The sequence below is a fragment of the Arvicola amphibius genome, chromosome 4, assembly GCF_903992535.2.
Source record: "Arvicola amphibius chromosome 4, mArvAmp1.2, whole genome shotgun sequence".
NCBI classification, from domain to species: Eukaryota; Metazoa; Chordata; class Mammalia; order Rodentia; family Cricetidae; genus Arvicola; species Arvicola amphibius.
In genome coordinates this window covers 92144409-92167707 of record NC_052050.1, presented here as the reverse complement: position 1 = coordinate 92167707, position 23299 = coordinate 92144409, and the positions used below count along the sequence as shown (strand labels likewise).

Below are 23299 nucleotides of genomic sequence, written 5' to 3'. Positions count from 1 at the left end.
AGCCTTCTCTAAGCTATGATGGAGATGGGGACAGACAGGTTGGAGAAGGGAATTAATTATAGTTTCCTACTTGAACCAGGTCCTAGCTCAAAGCTAAGAGCCACACTGCTGGTATGGACAGGCAGCTACTAAGGATCCTTAAGAAACAGCCCAGTCGCTGCTTTCAGCATAGACGCCTTCATCAGGTTTACACTCCTCTGCAGGATAGTTGCCTGCACGACTGAGCCGCCAGGAAGACCGTGGCAAGCAAGCTCCCCAGCCCTCACAGGCAGAGCACAAAATGTGGAGAGGCAGCTATTAAAGACAGGATGAGACTAGTGAAATGATTTATTTGTTTGTAATGAGACTACTACACACTACGATTTGTTCAACACTGGGCTGGACACTGCAGTAATTAGGAAACAGAAGGGAGGGAAAGACAGGTCGAGGCCTTTGAATTGGATTTAAGAATGTCCAAGTCAGAACCTTCTGGAAGGTTCTTCCTTGACCACACAGGGCAGAAATGAAAATCACATGATCATCACTGACTGAAAAGGGAAGGGACATGGGGCTCAGCCTCAGCACACAACCAAGACCAGTCAGGACACTAGCCACCTGCTGGCCAGTTCTGTTGAGGAAGGGGAATGCTTTTCCTGCCTTGGCCTTTCTGCTTTGTGAGGATCCTTCCTCTCTGAGGCCAAGCAGTCTTGGGCTGACTCTAGGGCTCCAGAGCATTGAGCCAGGAGAAGCTGAGAGAGGGAAGCACTCAGTAATAAGGCCTGTCAATAGAGCTGTTCCTAATCAGTCTGGCACGGTGAGGGGCTGTGAGGACGCCCTACAAGGGCCCCAGTGACACTGCAGCAATACTGGGCAGGGCTCTGGCAACAAACATTTGGGGGCGCAAGGGAAGGGATGCTGTAAGTACAATCCACGGTACTGAGGAGAGCCTCTGCCTCAGAGGCTGAAGGTCCACAGGCACCGACTGCCCTCTGCGCCCAAGGCCAAGTCCCATGGTCCACAGTAGCAGAGGTGTCCAATGCAGAGCTCAGCCTCCTTTTCTCTGCATCTGGACAGACCTTAAAGCTTCAGCTTCTAGAAGGATGAGCAAGGAAGGAACCCAGAAGCCAACAGCTAACTACCTGTCCTTGTCTCAGCTCCCAGTGTAGGTCAGCTATATGCAGAGCAAGCCAGGATTCACCAGGCAGGATGATCCTTCTGGACAATAGGTAGTGGGTAGTGGGAAGCCTGAGGAACAGGGGACTGTCCATCTAACTGTCTATGGCGAGGGCTGAGTTTTGAAGCTTTAAGTTCTCTTGCAGGGCTAGCCTACTCCTTCTCCCCAGCCTCCAGCCTTTCATGGACAACTGCTTCCACCGTTTAAGCTTCTTTAGGGATTCTTATACAAAGACCTGGTACTCTCTTTCCTGTGCCTCTTTATTCTAAGCTTCCTGTGTCTTCAGGGTCAAAGGTGTCCACATTCTCTTCACAGTGAAGTTCAGTCCATTTTGAAGGAAAGATGGAGGAGGAGGCAGAAGAGGCCTGGCAAGCCCTTGTCCAGTGAATGTAGCCAACACCTGCCAGGCCATTGAGATGGTGCCAGTGCACGGAGGCAGGACAGAGGCTCCCGGAGGAAGAAGTTTCCAGAAGCAGGAAGGAGAGCCTGCAGGGAAGAGAGCAGGGCACATGAAGACACTGCAGGATGTTCACCTACGTCACCTGGCCTATGGGCTTTAGATGAGTCAGGTAAACTAAAGCATGAGCCTTTCTCCAGTCCAGTCTACCAGTGGCCAGCAGGCTCCTCGGAACTCTACACAAATACAAGCGCTGCCCAGCTCACACTTGGGTGTGTATCAATGGAGTGGGCTCTGCAATACCCAAACCTCTCCCAGTTCTGCAATTCTCTGTTCTGTTGGCTTGTGAGACCAACTCTCAACAACCAAAATGGTTGCATCCAGGCTGAATATTATCATTTACAATCTGTCAGCATAGGAAACTCATGTAGGGTGCTGGACAATGCCACACAGAGATGCACTGGTGACAGTCCTGGTGGTAAGAGTGGAAGTCTGGGTAAAATTCTGAGGAGGAGACATGGATTGGGATCATTGGGTGATGAACCCATGAGAGTTCATTGGGTGCACCTCGTAAGGGAAAGCAAAGTAACTGCGGGCTTCCAGTAGGAGCTGCTTGGTCTTTCTGTACCTTCCCAATGTTTGAATCACACAAATCCATTTTAACAAAAAAAGAAAGACAAATCTGTTCCGGTCCTGGGGAGATGGCTCAGTGCTTAAGAGCATTTGTTGTTCTTTCCAAGGACCAGGGTCTGCATGGCACAACTGCCTATAACCCCAGATCCAGGAATCCAATGCCCTTAAATTCTTAAGAGATAAATAAAAACAAAAACAAAGCAAGAGCTGTATAAAATGTAAGGACCTGAGATTGAGCTCTAAGCCCCAACACAAAATGTCTGGGTAGGCAGCTGAGAGACAGGGCCAGTGCAGATAAATCAGTGGGCTACAAGTTCCATGAGAAACCCTGTCTCAAAAGTTAACCCATGTTGAGCTCTGCTCCACAAACATGCACATGTGCACGCAAATGTACAAAGTCCAGGGAGCAAAAAGAAATTTGATGAGTGGTTTGAGGTCTTTGGCCCCTTGCTCTTCAAACTACTTCTGGACCCTCAGTGAACTGCTTACAGTATCTGCCTAGAGACTTCTTGTCTCTGACTCCCCAGGTCCTGCCATCTGTGCCTACCTGTTGAAGACCAGGCATCCACTCTGCTCCTGAGCCAGCATAGCACCGGGCCTGCACCTGGGGCAGGCTGATGGGCCGGCAGGTGGCTACCAGCTCCTTGCAAAGGACAGCAGAAGTCAGACAGACAGGAAAATAGGCTCCACAAAGTGCTGAGGACAGAGGCCTGGGGGAGGCTGCCCCAATGGTATCACATGGTACGGCTGTATTCGATGCCACCTTTGGTGGAGATGCTGGACCATGGCAGAAAGCTGCAGAGCAGACTGTGGGCCTGGCGGTAGATCCTGTGTGGGATGGAGCAGGGACTCAGGTTGGCTAATGCTGAGCCCAGGTGCTGGATGTAGTCTGTGGGTTCTGTCAAGGAAGATACCGATATGCCCCATCATCTGCCTTGCCTGCCCACATGCAGCCTCCTTGAAGTTGGATCAATGACAGCATTGTTCAAAAATACCAGAAAGGCTCATTAAGTGGACCATCAATTTGGGAAATAATGTACAGTAGAGCATATAGGGCAATCACCATAAGGCAACTGACAAAGACCTGGGCAGGATCTATAAGACAAGTGTTCCTAGTTCTCCAGAGGGACAGAGCCCACCCCAACAAGGAGATGTATCAGCAGTGCTAACCCCTGGATGCCCACATGCCCGATTGCACGTGAGCTAGGCCCTATGGAGCTTGGGGTCACTTCTTTCCTGTTTTACTTCCCTCTAAAATGAATCACTTCTTCAAAACACTCACAGGTACATGTGGTATATTCTGGGTTATTACTACCCCAAAGCTGTTGGGACATTTCATTTCCTTTCCACCTAATAAGGACAGCATTAGAGGAGAGGACTGGAGGTGGGTGAATGCACCTTGGATCATGCAGCTCCACGAGGAAGGTCTGAACCCGTGTGTTCTGCCATTGTTCACTTCTCACCACCACAGGCTGCACAGGGTGGGGCTTCTATCTGCTACATTTACTGATGACCCCACAAGAGGACACTTTCCATATTTCTGAGTGGAGTAGAGTTAAAACCCAATCTTCCTGCGGGGCTGAAGCTCCCAGGGAGTGCCAGTTTTCCTAACGTATGCAGCCAATCAGGTGCATTAGACCTGTGCATACCCTGAGCTACTCAAGGAACAAGGCTGTGAGCTAAGCCAGTGACTGTCATCCAAAGGTGGCCACAGTTCCAGTGATTCTCTGGTTCTTCCAGCCCTCTAGTCAGGAAACCGCGACAATGCCTTCTCCTGTTCCCTTCCAGCAGTAAAGGATATAAGATGGTCCAGGGAGGGTGGCCGCCATTGATGTAGAGGACATAGGTGAAGCCATCTTTGAGGACCCCTCGAATGGAGTAGTAATAGGGCAGATAGTGATGCTGCTTAAAGTCTCTGTTCTCATAGAAGTTTATTGCTGTGTTGTTGGTGGTGAGGACATGTAGGTAGATGGCTTTGCAGTGGTCCTGGGCAGTGGTTGAAATATGATCCTTTAAGCTTTCTAGTAAAAGGGAACCTGGGGAAAGGAGAGGAAGGTTTCCCACAGCAAGGCAGTTAAGAGGACACAGATGAAGCCATGGCATCTGCAGGAGTCTAGAGGGTTGTGTTGCCAGATCTGAAACCAGCCTCTGGGCACTTCCCCTGTCGAGCCCCTCCCATGAGCTGCCTACCACTGTGGACCACAGATGTATCCTGGAGGAGTTCTGGGTCCACAGAGAACACTCACCAACCTTTCAGACAATAAGAAGTATAAACCAGAACCCAGAGGGTGAGAAAGACAGGTCTGGGTAGAACAAAGGACTTCTACTCACTGCTGTGTGGTGGAGTAGGAGACTGGTAACACAGTGTCTGGAAGTACGGTTTCTCCGTTTGTTTACGGTTCTTACTCAGAACAGAACATCTCGCCAGTACACATGACCATGTCTGGCAACACAGGTGAGGGAAGGGAAGCCTGTGCCCTCCTGAGGCTGTCCTAGGAGTTGGTGCTGATCTGTTCATGACAGATCTGGGAGGGATGGAAAATGATGAAGGCCAACATTATCTGTCCCCAAATTTGGACAAGGGAGAGACTGAGGGTCCTCTGTGAGCTGAAGATCTCAGAAGTAACTGTCAGGGGCGGGGGGTAATAACTGCTTAGGGGGCAGCAGTGGTTCAAACCATGAACTTTCTGCCTCTTACCTATGCCGTGCTTTCTGAATTCTTTCACCACTCCCAGACTTAGAATGTATGCAACTTGTGTGTCCACAGAGAAGCTGGAGGCTAGAATATCTCCATCCTAAAGGGCGAGTCAGAGATAAAGTCAGGGCAACATGACGGCATACACAAGCTCAAAACAGAACCTACCTGGTTCTGTGTCCACTCTTCATATCCTGACATGTGCAGTCACAAGGTGGGAAGGGGTAGAACACAGAGTACAAAGTACACCCCGCTGACCCACAGAGACAAGAGGGTGTAGGCCCTGTTGGTGGATGCTGCCACAGTGAGAAGGCACCCCCAGGGGCTTTGTTTGGGATGGCGGACTAGGTTGGGACTTTTCGTCAGAACCAGCAGCATTATGGTAGGTTAAAAGACAGCCTGGGGATGGGGATGTAGCTAAACAGTAGAGTGTGTGTCTGGCATACACAAGGTCATACGTCTGATCCCATCACAAAAGAAGGAAAGAGTCTAATTGTCCAGAGTGGTCGCATACAGGCTGTCAACAAGTAGTGACACAGTCGCCACGGTGTGCGACAGTGGGCCAGTGAAAAGTTGTGTCGGGTGAGCACGCATGAGCAGCATCGCTGTGTGGAGGTCAGAGGACAACTTGGGGAGCTGGCTCTCTCCCTCCACGTGGGTGCTGGGGACTCAGCCTGTCAGGATTTTATTGCTCAACCATATTGCCAGTCCAAGGTCCAAGTGCTAAGTTTTAAAGGTTTATAAAGAGAAACATGCTGTCCCTGGTGACCATGCCCATGCCGGGCGAGTGGCACACTGTGATGTAATAGAACATGCTAAGGATACAAATGCCTCCTGAGTCATGACTCTGACCATGAGATTCTCATGTTATTCCAAGCACTTAATAAAAAGAAACACTGCTGTTTGTATGGTCTTCTCTTCCCAGAAAGGACACCAGGCGACTTGGCTTTTCTGCTTCCCATTCACCAAGTAGCTCCAAGTGCTATGCATGTGCTGGGCCAGGCCCTGCTCCCTGACCCTGCTCAGCACTCCATACTACAGTGAACCTGGACACAGCAAACTGGTGGAGGGGATAAACTCACTGCTCTAGTTAACAGAAGCCCTAGGCTAATGATGCTATCTAGAAAGCTAGCCAAAAGAAGGGCCCCCAAATATGTGTGGATAGGGTAAGTGTGCATAGTCAAGAGAGCCTCCGGCAGTGTGCATGGTGGAAGTGGACAGTCACTAAGAAAAAGCCCCAAGGAGGGAACAAGGTGTGGGCAGTGAAACAAGAGAGCAGACCCAAGGGGAGGGCCCTTGCTTCTCCCTATCTGAGCAGTGAGCAATGGGAGGGCCCTTGCTTCTCCCTATCTGTGCAGTGAGCAATGGGAGGGTCCTTGCTTCTCCCTATCTGAGCAGTGAGCAATGGGAGGGAAGCAGTGGCTCAGGAGGAAGTTGGGCTAGATAAAACACTGTACCAAGATAGAATTACATATAAAATGGGGTAACCTTTAGTGGTCTGGGTTCCTAGAAGAAATGTTTCTTCCTCTTCCACTAGGACTGGGACTCAGGGCCTACTGTGCATGAGGCAAGCACTCTGCCACTGAGCTGCAGCCCCAATCTCATTTCCTGAATTTTTAAAGGAATAATATCAAGGTGTGTGGGGTACACACCTTGGGCTCCAGCACTTGAGAGGCAGAGGCAGGCAGATCTGAGTTTCAGGCCAGCTAGTACACAATGAAATCCTGTCCCTAAATTAACAAACAAATAGCAAATAAACAAACCAACAAACGTGAGGCAGGCAGGAAGGAGAAAAGGAAACAAGAAGGAATAATGTCAAGCCAAATATAATCATTTGCTGGTTGATGGGATTCCCTTTCCTTAAGCAAATAATACTGCTACATTGCCATGACCAAAGTTACCAGGAGACTCCTAACAGAATCCAACCACAAAGAACACGGTTTATAGCTGTGGTCTTCCATTCTGCACTGAGAGCAGTCATCCAAATCCTTGAGAGTTGTGAGGGAGGTAAGTCTGTGAGTGGTCTATGAAACTGAATAAAAAGAAATACATTTTTGCTAATCCCCAGGTGAAACCTAACACTTCCCTCTACAAATTGCAGGAACATTGATGCTTCTGTGATAATTCTAGCAGCACAAATCACAGGCATTTTCATGTCACACAGCAATGGGGCAGATTCCCAACGTATCATTTCTGCTTGTTTCTGTTTCAAAATGGCCATCTTTATTAAAACTACTAGTAGGTTCTACTCATTATTCATATTATTCCATGAATAAAAATATGTGCCACTAGGGCTGAAGGAGTTCAGCAGTTAAGAACATGTATTGCCCTTGCAGAGGACCCGGGTTTAATAGTGGGCAGCTCACAACCACCTATGATTCTAACTCCAGGGGGATCTTCTTTGTTCTTTACGAGTAAATACTCCTATATCGTCACACATGCATACACATAATTAAATAATAAATAAATCTTTAGGAAAAAGTCCGTGTATTCACACCTCCACATAAATAAACCACTGGGCGAATGTCGCTTGCTGCTCTGACTCCTCAGGTTACAAGCTGCTGAGACACAGGCCAGAGCTGGCACGTGACTCCACTGTAGCATACCTCTGCAGCTGCCACAAAGGCCAAGTCACTGCGGCATAGACACACCTCTTTATGTATTTTGGTCCTATTCTTTATTTCAGCTACTATCATTCCCACGATGGCACCTCTGTAGGTTGCAGCAAGAGAGAAGAACTTCTTGTTGGATGTGATATCACGATACCATGAGTCTGGGTACCTGAGGGAGAGAGCACATTCCAGTGAGTCACCAGACCCTATGCTGCCTTGCCTATCACTTACAGTCTCTAGGAGCCTCATAGCTGTCTTCTCAAAGTAACTGTAAAAAAATTTTTTTTAAATGTAAAACAAAGGAACCCTCCAATCAAACTGTCTCCACAGACAGTTCCTGGAGGGACAGCACAAGGCAGCCTCAGTGTGAGCTGAGACCTTAAGGCCCTCAGTGACCTGAGTGGTCTATGAAGAATTCCGTGGGGCTGGAGAGATGGCTCAGAGGTTAAGAGCACTAGCTATCCTTCCAGAGGCCATGAGTTCAATTCCCAGCAACCACATGGTGCCTCCCAGGTACCTACAATGAGATCTGGTGCCCTCTTCTGGCATACACGCATGCAGAATGCTGTATACATAATAAATAAATAAATAAATCTTTAAAAAAAAAAAGAATTCTGTGGAGCCGGGCGGTGGTGGTGCACGCCTTTAATCCCAGCACTCGGGAGGCAGAGGCAGGCGGATCTCTGTGAGTTCGAGGCCAGCCTGGTCTACAAGAGCTAGTTCCAGGACAGGCTCTAAAAAAGCTGCAGAGAAACCCTGTCTCGAAAAACCAAAAAAAAAAGAAAAGAAAAAAAAAAAAAGAATTCTGTGAGGGCTGGTGAGATGGCTCAGCAGATGTGGGTGCTTGCAGTCAAGCTTCGAAACTTGAGTTCAATACCCAGGACCCACACAGTGGAAGCAGAGAACTGACCATGCAAATGGTCCTCTGTGAGACTTCAGCACTGAAGATCAGGAAAGGTGACTCAAGGAAGAGCCAAAGTTCATGGGTATGTACAATAGTTTTCAATACCTTTCTAACATGGGCGTGGTCATGACACATGGCTAAGGGACAGGAGAGGCTGACAGTAAGGTCCTTGAGGGGTGTATAGGTTACAACTCAGTGTGGCTCTAACACCAGACAGTCCTCAGCAGGGCCTCATTCATGGCTACACTTAACTGGCACTCTTATTTCCTAGTATTCTTTCAGTAGTGGGATTACTAACTGGAAGGATAGTTTGTTTTATCTCATAAAGCACCGTTAGCCCACATTCATAAGAAGCTGGCAATTTATATTTCAACAGAGATGCATGGGGGGGGGTCCCCTACTTTCCTGCTGGGTGGAGTAACAAGTGTGAGTGAGTCGAGGAGTCATGAAATACCAACAACTTAAAGGACCCTGCTTAGCTTTCAGGTTTCAAGGTCTGTGTCTGTTTTTCTCGCTAAAAAACCTGTTTTTTTGTATCATACAATAATCTAGAAACAAGGCAAGTAAAAACACAGGAACCCAAGGTACTAATAATCCACTCCACCTCAAAATGCTGGAAGTATTTAATTCAGTAGTACTCTGGGGTCTTGGTAAATGATCCCCATAGCAAAAGTCCAGAAGTGAACCTCTCAGGCCTCCTGCCTCTTCCTTCTCATTCTCTCCCCTAAGGCCAGTCATGGCACCTCACCTAGAATTCTTCAACTCCAGTATGAATCACAGAAACCGGAAAAGCCCCTTTCCTACAAAGCCAATCTGATTTTCTGTGTAGGAGGTGGCCATGAAGAAATTTTTTGTCCTATTTTGTCCGATAGTAGATCTAATAGCACTATTAATCTTGATTAGACTGAGAGTGCCCATGTGATCAGGACAGCACATTTCTGAGTGTGTCTGCGAAGGCACTGACAGACTCCAAGTCTGCACTGGGAACAACTGCAGAATCGTGGTAGATGGAGCAGCTAGGAGGAAGCAGGTCACTGAGGGAAGGTCCTTAGGGGAAATAGCTTGCTGGTAGCTTTCTCTGCCACTACTCTCCTTTACTTCCTGTCCACTGTAATGTGAGCTGTTCCCCCCTCCACCTGTCACAATGGCCTGAAACCTCTAAAACGGCATAGAAAATAAACCTTTGTCATCCTTGTTTCTGTCAGAGATTTGGTGACAACAATTGATAAAACTAAGACATCCTCATTCCAGAAGGGTCCTCCCCATACCCAGAGAGAGGGAGTGCCACAGAGAGTCCAAGCAGAATCTAAACAAATGGGCCTTACTGGGTTCTCCACCTTCAGTCCATTAGAAGTAGATAATACTCTGTTCAAGAATCTCTATATGACAGTCCATGCTTTATTGAACCTAAGCACCACTGGTCTTTGGATTCTCAATATGAAAGCTTCCATGTTAGAAGACTCAGGTCAGACAAATGTGTTACTGTCATCTCCTGCTAACATGTCTTACTAAAGTGCTGGCCATGATTCTCACGAAGGGCAGGATCCTCTGCCTTCCTCTACAGTATGCCGAGGTTTTTATTCAGCCATACTTCTAAGTGAAAGTGGAATATGATATGATCTGTTCTCAACTCTGCTTTCACTTAGTATTTGGTAAAAGAAAGAGGAAGGAAGGGAAGGAATTGTGTCAGTAAATACATTACTTTAACAGATTTTGTTCCTGGATGACTAATGACCCTTTTTAAAGACAGGGTCTTTCCCATATAGCCCACTCTGGCTTAAAATCTGCTATGTAGCTCAGGCTGGCCTTGAACCTGACCTTTTTCTGCTTCCATTTCCTGAGTTCTAGTACTCCAGGCATATGCCACAACACCATCAATTGACACTGCATTTTAGATATACATATCCTGATGAATCCAATCAGTTTTTTATACTGAGGTTGGTCCTAAATTTCCTGATTGCATGCAGCACTGGGAATCTTTGTAAGTAACATTTCTCAGCAGGGCCTTTTAAGGAAGGTGAGCAGTGGACCAGTATGGAGGCCTGAGGCTCACTGCCTAGTTTGTCAACTTTAAACAGCAACTACGGGCCACTATGGTCCCGCCAGACCCACTGCTGCCTCTTCCAGTCTCAGAAGCATCCCAGCCACTGGGGTACAGTGTCCAACACTCACTCAATGGGGAACCAGTCGCCACACAGGTGCTTCACAGTGTCTATGTCATCGTGGCAGAGGAGACGCAGGCTGACCTCGCTGAGGGCACTGGAAGGCACCACCTCTGTCATTCACACCTGTGGGAAGAGGAGACAGCATCACCTGAAGGCTTGCTTACCTGATCTTTCTCTAAACTAACCCAGAAGGTGGGTGAGGTGGGGAATTGCTAAGAACTTCCCATGATGGAAAGAGTGGTTCTAGTGGTTGCCTGCACTCTGCACATGAAGAGCAGCCAACTGCCTCTTGTCTATGCCTCTCCCCTTTCTGCTTGAGCTGCACCCCACCCTTCAGCTTTCCCCCAGAGCGACCACAGCTCCTACGTGGTTGGTCTTTTATCTCTTAACTGCTGCTCCTTCACTTGGAGGAGGCAAATGACCCTAACAAGTCTGACTCTGGCCCAGTGTCAGGGAAGGCATGGGCTCAGCAAACTCTGTCAAGCAGTTGGTAGGTAGAACCTAGAGAATAATCAGCTATTCAGGTCAAATGGCACTGGTTTCACCACCATAGAGGAGGTTACATACTGCTTCTCCTCCATGACTAGTAAGAGAAACTTTGATGATAATGACTATGGAGAAGGGGGGAGCTGAGGATCACACCCACGGCTATGCTGCCAGCCCTGTCTTAGTTCGAGGCAAGGTCTCCCTAGGTTGTTCATGCAGGTCTGAAACTCATTCTGTACCCTGGGCCGAGGAAATCAAGTACTGAACTCTACCAAAAGGGAAAATAGCCTGTTTCTTTAAGTTGGAAGCAAGTATTTCAACGGAATCATCCTATCTTTTTGGGAGGGACTGTGTCGTTAATCTCCCATGGCTAAAGAGAACTTTCCAGAACAACCAGGTGAAAGTAGAAATGCTAATAGATCAGGATCACCATGTGGAATCTCAAGAGGAAAGCTCCAAGTCCAGCAAAACACAAAAAGTGAGGTCAACAGGTGAGGGCTGCCGAGGGGCAGGTGCAAGGCACAGACTCGAAGAACTGAGACCCAGGACTCAGTGTGCGAACAAGGAGAGACCCTAAGCCTACAGGCCAATCTCTCCAGAGCCCTGTGCTTGCAGCTATGACCAGTAGGATTCCAGCCAAGCCTTTGTGGGTTTGGGAAGTCACTGCCTAGACCTAACTACAGCCTTCAGACCCAACATCCTGGTTGCAGGGGGTGCTGTACATACATCAATAAGGGAAGAGATATCCAACAGACAGATGTGTTACCTTTCACATCTGGTCTCTTCAAAAGGTCAATCATATCGAAGATACAAAAGTAAATAAAAATGAAAAAAAATGAAAGGAGAAAAGGAGATGGAGAATCAAATGTAATATCTAAACCTGTACCATAAAAAAGAAAATCAAAACATTTCAGTGAACCTTAAACACAGGCTGGCTGGTAGAGGAAGGTATTATGAACCAGCTCTTAGTTTTCTGATGAGGTAGAGGTCTCACAGGACAAGATGTCTCCTGGAGACACAGGCTGAGATATTCTGGAGCAAGAAGGCATCCTGATTTCTACTTCAGATGATTTATTTTGGGGAGGGAATGTTTTTTTTGAAGTGTGGTGGAATCACAATAGCCCTGAGTCAACTCTGGGACTCAGGGCAGCTGTATGCTTCAAATTCTCAGCCATGCCTTCAGGAAGGTTCCAAAAATCTTCTCAGAGTCATGGCAACTATGACACAAGCTGGGAACTTCTACAAGATCAGCTGCACACCTTTCTCTCCAGCCCAGGCATGGCTCCTCTGACATTTGTCAACAGTAGCTTTCACAGAGATTCCTCTCTAACGGCTATAAACACAATGTGTGTGCCACCTCCCTCACCTTCAACATTACTGTCAATTTATGAACATCTGCTGCAAGGCCTCCTCCACACACCTGCTGCCTCCTGCTTTCCTCCACACACCTGCTTCCTCCTGATTTCCTCCACACATCTGCTGCCCCTGCTTTCCTCCACACACCTGCTGCCTCTGCTTTCCTCCACACACCTGCTGCCCCTGCTTTCCTCCACACACCTGCCTCCCACTTCCTCCACACACCTGCTGCCCCTGCTTTCCTCCACACACCTGCTGCCTCCCACTTCCTCCACACACCTGCCTCCCACTTCCTCCACGCACCTGCTGCCCCTGCTTTCCTCCACACACCTGCTGCCTCCCACTTCCTCCACACACCTGCTGCCTCCCACTTCCTCCACACACCTGCTGTCTTCTGCTTTCTTCCACACCTGCTTTCCTCCACACACCTGCTGCCTCCCGCTTTCCTCCACACACCTGGTGCCTCCTGCTTTCCTCCACACACCTGGTGCCTCCCGCTTTCCTCCACACACCTGCTGCCTCCCGCTTTCCTCCACACACCTGGTGCCTTCAGCTTTCCTCCACACACCTGGTGCTTCCCGCTTTCCTCCGACACCCCTTCCTGCTCACTGCACCCCATTTCTCCCTTGCTCGTAAGAGTGCTGTCTGGCCTCCTTTCCTCAGGACCCCTCTCATTATCTGTGCTGTTCCTTGCTCGATCCAGCGCTTCTCAGACGCTCATCTCTTCGTTCAAAGGCAGTCACTGTCACAGCCTTTCCTCAAGCAAAGCATGAGACAAGGTTACTAAAAGCTCCCCACATGCAAGGCAGGAACCACAGGCCCAAAGGGCCCTGTGAGAGTCCACAGACACAAGGCTCACTGATTTGAAAAGCCAAAAAAAATGAAATTTAAGCTCCCTCTTTTAGGAAAGAAGGAGAAGAAAAGGAAACACACACTAGTGATAGATACAGGACATTGTCTAGTACATCAGTAATATGGGCTCAGGGCCTAAAAGGGGGGAAGAAGCAAACACTGTTCACAGCTCGTCTGTTCAAATGAGCAGCTGCCTGTGGGTGAGGAGCCATCTCCATAGCTGCCTGTGCGGCTTCCAAAACCGCAGAGTAGGAAACTGAATAATTTTCAGAGTGACAAGAAACAAACACCCACCTCTTTATTTCCAAACAACATCCCTCTTAAAACCCAAGTCTTCCTGCTCCGAAGCCCGTATCATATATAGTGAGCAGCACATATGATTTGAGACACATCACTTCAAACACAAAATAATGACACAGGATTCCACCTGGAGATTCTAGAACTGGCTAAAAAAATTAACGGTACTAGCAATCGAGCAATGGTCATGGAGGAGGGACTGAAGAGGTGCTTAAGGGTTATCAAAATGCGGCTGAGAGTCTGTCTCAAGAGAGTGCTTGCCTCTCAAGTACAAGGCCTTGGGCTCAATCTTCAGCACTCCATGATCACGGCACTTCGGAGGGGAAGACAGGAGACTCAGGTGCTCAACATCATTCTTGGCTACAGGGTGAGTTTGAGATCAGTGTGGAATACATGAGACCATTTCAAAAACACCACCACACACATATGGAAGCCAGACAGGATGATCGTGCACACCTCTAGCCCCAGGACTCAGGAGGTCCAGGCAGGATAATAGTGAGTTTGAGACCAGCATGTAATACAAAGCCAGACCCTAGCTCAAAACATCAAACAGTACCAACCAGTCTCTGACTCCCAATCCACCTAGATCTAGTTTATTAAGCTGCATATTTGGCCACATGTCGATTATATCTCATGTAAAGATAGCATGAGATGGTGAGGTTCAGAGTCCAGACCCAATCTTTAACCTTTGCATCAAAAAGTCTTTGCATTTCAAACTAAAAATATCCCTAATCATTAATTTACTAGATTTGTATGACAAAATCGGGCTTTGCTCAGGAGACTATAATCACAGCGATAAGCAGAGTTCAGAAATTGTTGGCCACACAGAGGAGGGTGGCACACTGGGGTCCCATTTACTATACAACTTGCTAGAGGAGTCCCATGACAAAAGTGCATTAGTCAATGTGAGCAGTGCTCCCAACTGATCTGGGAGGGTACCACTTCCTTCTCCAACCACAGAGACCACAAGGAAAACCAGCAGAAGCCCTTCTCCGGCATCCTCCCCAGGAGTACACAAAGACACACCGGGTTCCAGTAGAAGAGGTCTAAGTAGTGTCTGTTTGGATAGTTGGCAGCTCTTTCATGTTCAACAACATCAGGCTGGATGAGTAGAAAAAACAGGGATCCAGGTAGAAAAGAGCACACGACTGAGGCCAGAAGATATGGCACAGAGACCAAACCCTATGGCCGGATCACTCAAAAGCTTTGGGCAAGTCTATCTCAGTTTGCTTTCTACTGCTATGATCAACCATTCTGACCAAAAGCCATCTGGAAAGGAAAAGGCTTATTTGGCCTTTTCACCTTACGCTGTGACTGAGGTAGGTCAAGGCAGGAACACAAGCCAGGAACCTGGAAGTGGGAACTGAAACAGAGACTGGACGGATGCTGCTTATTGGCTAGCCTTTCACGGTGTACTCAGACTGTTTTCTTGTACAACTAAGATCACCTACCCATGTGTGGCACCACCCACAATGAGCTGGGCCCTCCAACACCAATCATTACTCAACAAAGGTCCTGCAGACTTGCCTACAGACAATCTGATGGAGGCAGTTTCTCAACTGAGGGTCTTCCTAGATGACCCTTGCCTGTGTCAAGCTGTCAACAACTCTAAAAGGGCATCTCCTCTTCTTGGTACTGAAAAATAAGCGCTGACGACTGTGTTCTGTGCTGTCAGCACGCACAGGATGACGCTTGTTTGATGGAGCCCACGGAAAAAGAACACTGCTGGGGTTGGGGTAGGAACTGCCAGGTGGTGTAAGTGCTCTCAGAAGGAAATTCTAATTCAATTCAGAGAAAGGGTTTTGAAAACATCTACCTAGAGATGATACTAGATTTCAGAATGAATAAAAAGCTATTGCTGAGAGTGGTGGCACACACCTATAATCCCCAGCCTTCAGGGGGATGAGGCAGAAGGATGATAGGTTCAAGACCAACCGGAGCTCTATAAAGGGTTCTAGGCCAGCCTGGGCTGTATTTCAACACTGTTTCAAAAACAAACAAATGAAAGAACCCAGCACCTGGGCTAGAGACTCGGAAGTTTAAGATCATCCTCAGCTGCAGAGAAAGTTTGAGATCAGCCTGGGCTGCACAAGACCCTGTCTGAAACAGGAAAATAGCTGCTTGGCATGCTTGACTAACATCGAGGCTGGACTTCCTGTAGGGTTCATCCCATCCAAGAACTCTTCTGCTGCTGTAGAGAGAGCAGCTACAAGAACCCCCCCCCCCCCACCGCTGGTAGGGGACAGCAGGGGAGGGTGTGGGGGTGGAAAGCTGGCTACTCAGTTTAAAGGAGAAAGCAAGGGGACAGGAGAATTTGGTCTCAGCACCTCCCCGCTGCACCCTCCCTGCAGCAGGCCAGCCCCCTGCCTTATCAATCTTTCCATCTCTAAGGGTTGTTTTTTCCCTATGAGATCTAGCAGCAGGAAGCTTCCTTTATTTCTACACGTTCTGTGATTAATGGGTGTGACACCTTCTGATATTGGTGTTACCATCAAATCATATGGGTTACAAGTTGCATATGTTATTTTCAAATATCCTTTGTTAGTTGGCTGTTGACTGAAGGTTTTGGTCCTGCAACCGTTCAGTCCCAAAGAAATACACAGAGGTCTATTACATTAATTATAAACTGGTTGGCCTATTAGCTCAGGCTTATTAATTAACTATTTTTTAAAATTGATTTTATTGAGCTCTACATTTTTCTCTGCTCCCTTCCCTGCTTCTCCCCCGCCTCTCCCTTCCCCTTCAACCCTCTCCCAAGGTCCCCATGCTCCCACTTTACTCAGATCTTGTCTTTTTCTACTTTAGTAGGAATTGTTTTTAAAGTGTTCTCTCTCCTGCTGTTTCCATTCACGTTCCTCCAGAATAAAACAAACAGAAGACAGTGCTAAATTCTGTATAAACTACCTCCTGATCATGAAGTCAAGTCGTTGTTACTTTGGCACTCAGAATCAAATCCAGGCCCCAGGTACCCTGGGTACCCATTCTACCATTAAGCAGCAGCAGCAGCAGATCTTAAAGGACGACTAAAGACCACCATGCACCTGTCTGAATTTTCCGCAACAATTACGGCAGATGCTTATGTTCTCCGCTACTCACTTTCATATTATCTGAGCCTTCTGCAGCGAGCTTGGGTTATTTTGTTAACAAAAATAAAGACTTTTGGATACAGTGAAAATTCTGAACACGTTTTATATTAAAATAATCTCTGTAGACCAGGCAGAGAGGCACACACCTTTAATCCCAGCACTTGGGAGGCAGAGGCAGGTGGATCTCTGTGAGTTCAAGGCCAACCTGGTCTACTGAGCGAGTTCCAGAACAAGCTCTGTAGCTACTGAGAAACCCTGTCTCAGAAAACAAACAAACAAAAAACCAGCTAAACCAACGAAAATCTCACGGGTTGTTTAATGACAAGGAAACTTCCCAGCGTCTTCAAATTATGAGTGGAACTAAGACCTCCTAAGCACGGTGGATGAAGAGCTGCCTTCTAAAGCCCTGAATGTCTGCAAGGCACTGGTGCCCTGATGCTAGGGATAACCGTTCCAGACACAGATTAAAGCCATGAGGAGGCACTTGGAGGTGGACTGCAGAGCAGCCTTGCAAGACATCTTAAAGGGCTCCTGTGTAAACAGCAAACAGAGGGCTATACAAAATCCAAAATTAATAGCTTTTACAAGTTTTAAGGTAACAATATTCATAAAAGGCTTTTAAAAACTCTATTTTTAGAAGGGGAGGGATGTGAAAATGTGTAGGTTGCAGCTCACTGGTGAAGAATTTGTCTATTGTGTACAAGGCCCTGGGTTCAATACTTACTACTGCAAAAAAAAAAAAAAAAAAAAAAAAAAAAAAAAAAAAAAAAAAAGAAAAAAAGAAAACAAGTACAGGGGCTGGAATGTTGGCTCAGTGGTCAGGAGCACTGACTGGTCTTCAGAGGACCCAGGTTCAGTTCCCAGCATCCTCACATTGACTCACAACCACCCTTACCCAAGTCTGTCTCAGGGAACCTGATGTCCTCTTCTGACCTCTGTCGGCACTGCACATGCCCACCCCCCCACCCCCCCCCCCGCCGATAAAATATTTTTTAAGAAAAGAAAAAAGTAAAACAGAAGGCAGAAATTAAAAACCCTGTGCTCACCTCACCCCCACACAACTGTGACTAGCTTCCTGCAGGTCCTGCGGAGGAAACGGTTTTCCATAAGGAGAGGGCTTGCCTGTGAACAGCTGGTGGCATGAATGTGTGCCCAGACTCTGTTCATTGCTAGGCAGTGCATTTTTACACATTTCAGTGAAAGTTCACCAGAGGCCAGAGGATAAGCCAAGTAACCTGAAACTCAGGGCAGTAAAGCAGCAGCAAATGTCTGCCCTGGAGATGTGCTGATGTCAGAGCGCACACGTGAAGCACTTATCTGATGTCAGAGCACACATGAAGACTTATCAACAGGTTACAACTGTAGTTCCAGCAGGGTCTTTCAGAGACAGACATGTGAGCAGCTCTCCATGGCTCTTCTGAATGCCACAGGAATGACAGGAACCCTATGGTATTAACCCTTTCCAGAGAAGAACACCTTTCAGTACTGAAGGGGAAAATCAGCCGTTTGAGTCGCAGCATTGCCAGCAGTCTGTGCTAGTCAGCACAGGTTGGCATCGCTCTTGATTTTATGTATGTGGGTGTTTTGCCGGCATGTATGTTTGTGAACTCCGAGGGTGCCTCCCCTGGATCTGGAGTTACAGAACATTGCGTGAGTTGCCATGTGAGTGCATGAAATCAGAATCTAAAGGGTCCTCTGCAAGAATAGCAAGCACTAGTAACTACTGAGCCACACCTCCAGCCCCTAGCACCAAGCCCCCAGTATCAAAGTCTTAATCCATCAGAGCTGGGACCATAGGCATGAGCCATCACACCAACTTCATTTTATTTATTTAAAAGGATGTATTTATTATTGTGTATATACCACTCTATGGATGCTCAGGGCCCATGGAGGCCAGAAGAGGGCAGCAAATCTTCTGGAGCTGGAGTTTTAGGTGGTGGTGAGCAGCCCGTGTAGGTCAAGGATCAAACTCAAGTCCTCTGAAAGAAAAGCATTCTTAACTCTGAGCCATTGCTCCAATCCTTTCATTTTTTTTCTTTTGGTAACAATAACCACTCCACAAAAACAAACAAAGAAAGCCAACCAGGAGCTTTCCAGACCAGTCCAAACCAGTCTATTTGCTTGTGTCAGTGTCTTGCTATGGCGCCCATGCTTACTTGAAAACACATTATTACCTCAGGCTGTCTTCAAACTTGTGACACCCTCCTGCCTCCACCTCCTGAATGCTGGGATTAGAAATCTGTACCTATGTCCTAAAAAGTCTTTTAAAGCAGCAAAATATCTTCATCTCCTATGGAAACAAAGGCAACAGGCACTTTCCCCACGATCTGTTCTTAGTCTCTATTCATAACCACCTCCTCTTTCTTGAAACTTTGAATCCGTGTTCTGACATTTATTTCTAACATCAATGCCCAAAATACCATGCTATTCCTAGGATGCTGGCTTTAAAAGGCAGTATCAAGGCCGAGCGGTGGTGGTACATTCCTTTAATTCCAGCACTCTGGGGGCAGAGGCAGGCAGAACTCTATCAATCTGAGGCCAGCCTGGTCTGCAGAGCAAGTTCCAGGACAGCCAGAGCTGTTACACAGAGAAACTCTGTCTTGAAAAACCTAAATAAATAAATAATAAAGGGCAGTATTAAGAGTTTATTTTTGGACAAAACAGGTAGTTTTGAAAATATTTGAAAATCTCTGTTGTAACACTTAAATTGAGTCTCATCACCCCCCAACTCTCCAACCCCCTAGACAAGGTCTCTTTATGTAGCCTTCACTGCCCTGGAACTCACGATGTAGACCAGGCTGGCCTTGAACTCAGAGATCCACCAGCCTCTGCCCCTCGAATACTGGGATCCAGGCATGTGTTACCACATCTGGCTGAATCTCACCGTCATTCTGAGGGTGCTTTCTGTGCTGGCCAGGTGGACTCTGACTGAGCTGAGACACGGACAGAGTCAACCTTCATTTTCTGTCACCTTCTTCACAGTCTTAGCTTGGACCCCATCTCAGGGTCACTGTTATGCTCCTGCCAACCTCTGAACTGAAGTACTCTAGCTACTTAAAGCACTGATCTGCATTACTCTAGATCCCAAACCACCTTCTACAGGAATTCCTCCTTCCCATAAATACTGAGCAACCCTCTTTGTGCTCAGAGAAGAGAATAAACTTGGTGTATTTGTGTTTGCTATTTAAACACATGGGCCAGTAAGCAGTGTGAGTATCTGGGCTTCAGACAGATCCTTAACTGTCCTGCCAGCCTCCATCAGAGGCCAGGCTAAGAATGATGTGCAGGCAAGGAAATCTGCCCTGAAGTTACCAAAGTTCCTTAAAATCACTTGGTGAATCAAAGTCCGTATTTGAACTGGGCTTGAACTCAAGTTCTCAAGAATCCTGTCTCCATCTGTCGACTCTCTATCCTGGGCAAGTTCTTAGCTGCCACACCGTGCTGCACTGAGATGAACACTGAGGGCCCCATGGTCTCCAATCACCAGCATCTCCCTGGGCATCTATAACCTCTGCTTCCTGCTCTTGGTTCAGGACAATCTTTAATCCCTCAGATCTGACATCCAGAAAGCGTCTTCCATTCCTGTCAGAAGCAACTTAGACAGGCCAAATCTAAAGACACTCTCCACACATAGTGACCAAGTCTCTTCAAGGTACAACTAAAAGAGGTTAAAGATAGGACACGCAGTCATAAAAAACAAACAAAATTGTCTATTTTATGCTGGTGCTGGTGTGCTGACACCAGACCAGGCCTGATTTCCCAACAAGTTTTAACAATTTTCATAGAAACTCAGCCAGGGAAATCTGACATAGAGCTGTCTAGGTCTGTGAGTTGGAATTCTAGCAAACCACAGCTGTGCATCCCCCACTCTCAAGGGGCTTATGTCCTGCACATTATTCTTGTTGCTGTTCTATTCAAACTGTTCTAAAAGGAGGAGGTGGGAAGACTTATGCTACCACCACTTTGGAACGATGGCCCTTCAGATTCCTCTAGTGTTTAATCCTACCCATACCAACTGAGCACATCACTGCTGGGCGGGTATGCGTCTGTGTGTACTTGTTTGCTTGCTTGGTTCCGGACCCCCTCCTCCTGACGTTTCACCTGGTAACGCAGTCACAGGACTCATAAAACTTTCCTTCACGTCACGTGGCTATGTGGACTCAAGCATTTGCATAAATGATCTCTGGTGCAATGTGACTTTGCCTGCTGGGTCAGACAAGCACGATTTCAGGGGGTTTATGTCTTCAGTACTTTGACAAAAGAAAACCTCTCTAACTGGCAGCTTTCTCTCTTGATTAGCACTCCAGACACCACAGAGTCAGTCACCTTGGTAGTAAGCTGTCATTCTTTTCTTCTAAGCCCAAAGGGTGACAAGAACGACCCAAAAGCACATGGCTCAAGGACTTGGCAGAGTTAGCAGATCAATATAGCAGCCAAAGTTTATGTTTACTGCAGCCTGCAATCCCCAAGCTTTGGGTTTTGACAGCAGTGGGGCAGGAAGGCATTTGCTGGGGATCCAGGAAAGGCCTGGAGTAACCCCCTCCACAGCCCCGCCCCAATTTCCCCAGAAGACAAACAGCACCGGCCATAGATCTCCTCTTCTACTTGGCAAGTGGTTTTTCCAATTCAGAGGAGACAAGCCAGAGTCGATTATGGAGGGTCAGTTTGGCCAGTAAACAGAAGTGGAAGGCTTCCGTTTGCCGGAGTACCAAAAGCACTGCTGGAATGAAAAGACGCAGAGGGACCCCAAGCAGGGTCCTTGGCTTTCGCGAGTGCAAGCAAGCCGGCAATTACCACCGGTGCAACAAGTTCCCACAGAGAAGCGAGGCGACCAGACCCCTCACCTTCAGCAAACCCAGAGGAAACTTCCAATTCCTGAGATCACTGACTGAGGGACCCCGGAAAGATCAACTCCCGACGCCCCTCCGCGCCCCTCGCCGCCGCCGCCACGGAAACAAACTGGGCGCTAAGAAGCGCGGCCCCGCAGGGGTCTGTAGAAGGGCGCGCTCTCCGGAAAACCCGGCCTCCCACGGCTGGCCAGTGCCCTCGGGGTCGCGCCTGCGACCTCCCCACCGTCCCGACTTGCACCCGCCGAGGCCCCGGCTGCCTCACCTCGGACGGGAGCCGGCGGCAGCGGACGGCGTCGCGGGGCTCAGCGCATCCTGGGGGAGACGGGAAGCCGGACGTGGAACTGCGGGCCCCCCCACCCCGCGCGACGGGTTATGTAACCGGCAGGGGCCGCAGCCGGGACGGAGAAGGCGGCCCCGCGGCACTTCCGCCTCTCGTGCTCCGCCGGCGGCGCAGCCCGGAAGATCATTGGCCGCTGCACCACGTGGTGCCGCCCTCCCTGACGCCGACGCCACCATCTTGGGAGCGGGCTCGGCCAGCTGCTCCTGGCTCGTCGGTTCCTAAAGCTGCCCGCGCCGGCTGCGGAAGCGCAAGACAACTGCTAGGTGCTGAGCCGCCCTTGCGTGCCTGCGTGGACGTGGGCCGCGGTTTCTGCGCCCTTCCGCGATCAAGCAGGTCACAAGAGCCAGGAGGCCTCCCACACGCTGAACCGCACGCCCCGCCGCTGGTCTGTTCTCTCCCTGGAGGTTAGTAGACGCCGGCGCCTGCAATCGTAGGAAGCTTTTACTCAATGGAACCGCCCCGCACTCGCGCTGACAGCTTCGAAAGGGCGGTTTTGTGCTGTCACCGCAAAGGGCTGGTGACAGTGGCTTTCAGGACTGGGAGCGGGAGGAGAGTTTCGATATCCAGTGTAATCCAAAGATAATTCAGTACCTGTTACTAGGGAACCCATGTTGACAAACAGTTTATCCTTTGCTTTCAGATAACTACAATAATCCATATAACAAAAAACAAATTAAAAACAAAACCCAGAAAGAACAGAATCTGTACAGGCGAGGGCTAAAATAACCCTGAAAAGATGTAATTAACATCCAAGGTAACACATCAAATTTCGTATCTCAAACTGTAAATCAGCGCTATCTTTGAAGCATCAAAGTCATATTCTTTTTAACATTTTAAAAAGGTGTCCCTCGAGATTTTAGAATTTGGGATTGCATTTGTAGCTAAATGGTAGAAAGCTACCTACCTTATGCATGGGGCTCGGTTCCATCCTCCATAACACACACACACACACACACACACACACACACACACACACACAGCCAAAAGTAGTGAAACAAGATGATATAAATCAGCCGCGAATAGTTAACTCTCTTGCCTGTGTAGCATGATGTGTATGGCTGGCAGAGTTTATGTAAAGCAGCCTGTATTTCTAGTTTCTTTTTGTGACAGTGTGAGTTGTTCATTTTCAAGGAGGACTGGAAAATCCCTCAGACAAAATGGTGATTGTTAAACTTCCAATTTTGTGGAACAAAGTATTACAAACATGCCACTGTATCCAAGTAGCTTGGAAAAGCATGTTTATATCCATTCAGGTCATTTTGAGCCTTCAAGACAATTACACTTTGTGTGTCATTACTGAAATTATTTCTAATTCATCTTGCTGCAGAAAAATATCTAAGATTGATCTTGGACACACCTGTAACCCCAGCCCAGGAAAGGCTGAGGCAAGAGGAATGTGATCTATGCAACTTGTGTCACATCCTTGAAATAACACTGCTAAAATATTGGTGATAAACTATGCTAAATGCTCAC

General features: G+C 47.9%; 2 protein-coding genes across 4 annotated transcripts in view; one reads left to right on the top strand and one right to left on the bottom strand.

Annotated features, from left to right (window-relative positions):
- Window positions 1–309: 309 nt before the first annotated feature.
- Naa60 (N-alpha-acetyltransferase 60, NatF catalytic subunit) lies at window positions 310–21926 on the bottom strand. 3 transcript variants are annotated; one of them, XR_006020790.1, is made up of 7 exons: window positions 21749–21915; window positions 10567–10682; window positions 7530–7659; window positions 4882–4978; window positions 3985–4219; window positions 2731–3074; window positions 310–1639 (listed from the first exon to the last, which is right to left on the bottom strand). XR_006020790.1 is itself a non-coding variant. In XM_042054943.1 (6 exons), the coding sequence occupies exons 2-6, from the start codon at window positions 10674–10676 to the stop codon at window positions 1475–1477; spliced, it is 783 nt and encodes a 260-aa protein (XP_041910877.1). In that variant the 5' UTR covers window positions 10677–10682; window positions 21749–21926; the 3' UTR covers window positions 310–1474. The 3 variants fall into 3 exon arrangements, 1 of the variants encoding a protein (XP_041910877.1); XR_006020791.1 differs by lacking the exon at window positions 21749–21915 and adding an exon at window positions 21481–21622; XM_042054943.1 differs by lacking the exon at window positions 3985–4219 and having other exon boundaries at window positions 2731–3011; window positions 21749–21926.
- The window catches only part of Znf597 (zinc finger protein 597), a 55747-nt gene continuing 46179 nt past the window's right edge, over window positions 13732–23299 (top strand). Inside the window, exons 1-4 of the mRNA XM_042054907.1 lie at window positions 13732–13917; window positions 14993–15182; window positions 21092–21168; window positions 22090–22230. Coding sequence (XP_041910841.1) covers window positions 13732–13917; window positions 14993–15182; window positions 21092–21168; window positions 22090–22230 — 594 coding nt within the window. The remainder of the gene's footprint in view (window positions 13918–14992; window positions 15183–21091; window positions 21169–22089; window positions 22231–23299) is intronic.

Bases quoted from the DNA above. Each gene is read 5' to 3' on its own strand.
- Naa60 (XM_042054943.1), bottom strand. From the start codon at position 10,676: ATGACAGAGGTGGTGCCTTCCAGTGCCCTCAGCGAGGTCAGCCTGCGT. The intron at 4,979-7,529 runs GTGTGTCTATGC...CTCGCCCTTTAG, and splicing joins GGACCAAAATACATAAAGAG to GATGGAGATATTCTAGCCTC. The intron at 1,640-2,730 runs GTAGGCACAGAT...TCTTCCCTGCAG, and splicing joins GGATGCCTGGTCTTCAACAG to GCTCTCCTTCCTGCTTCTGG.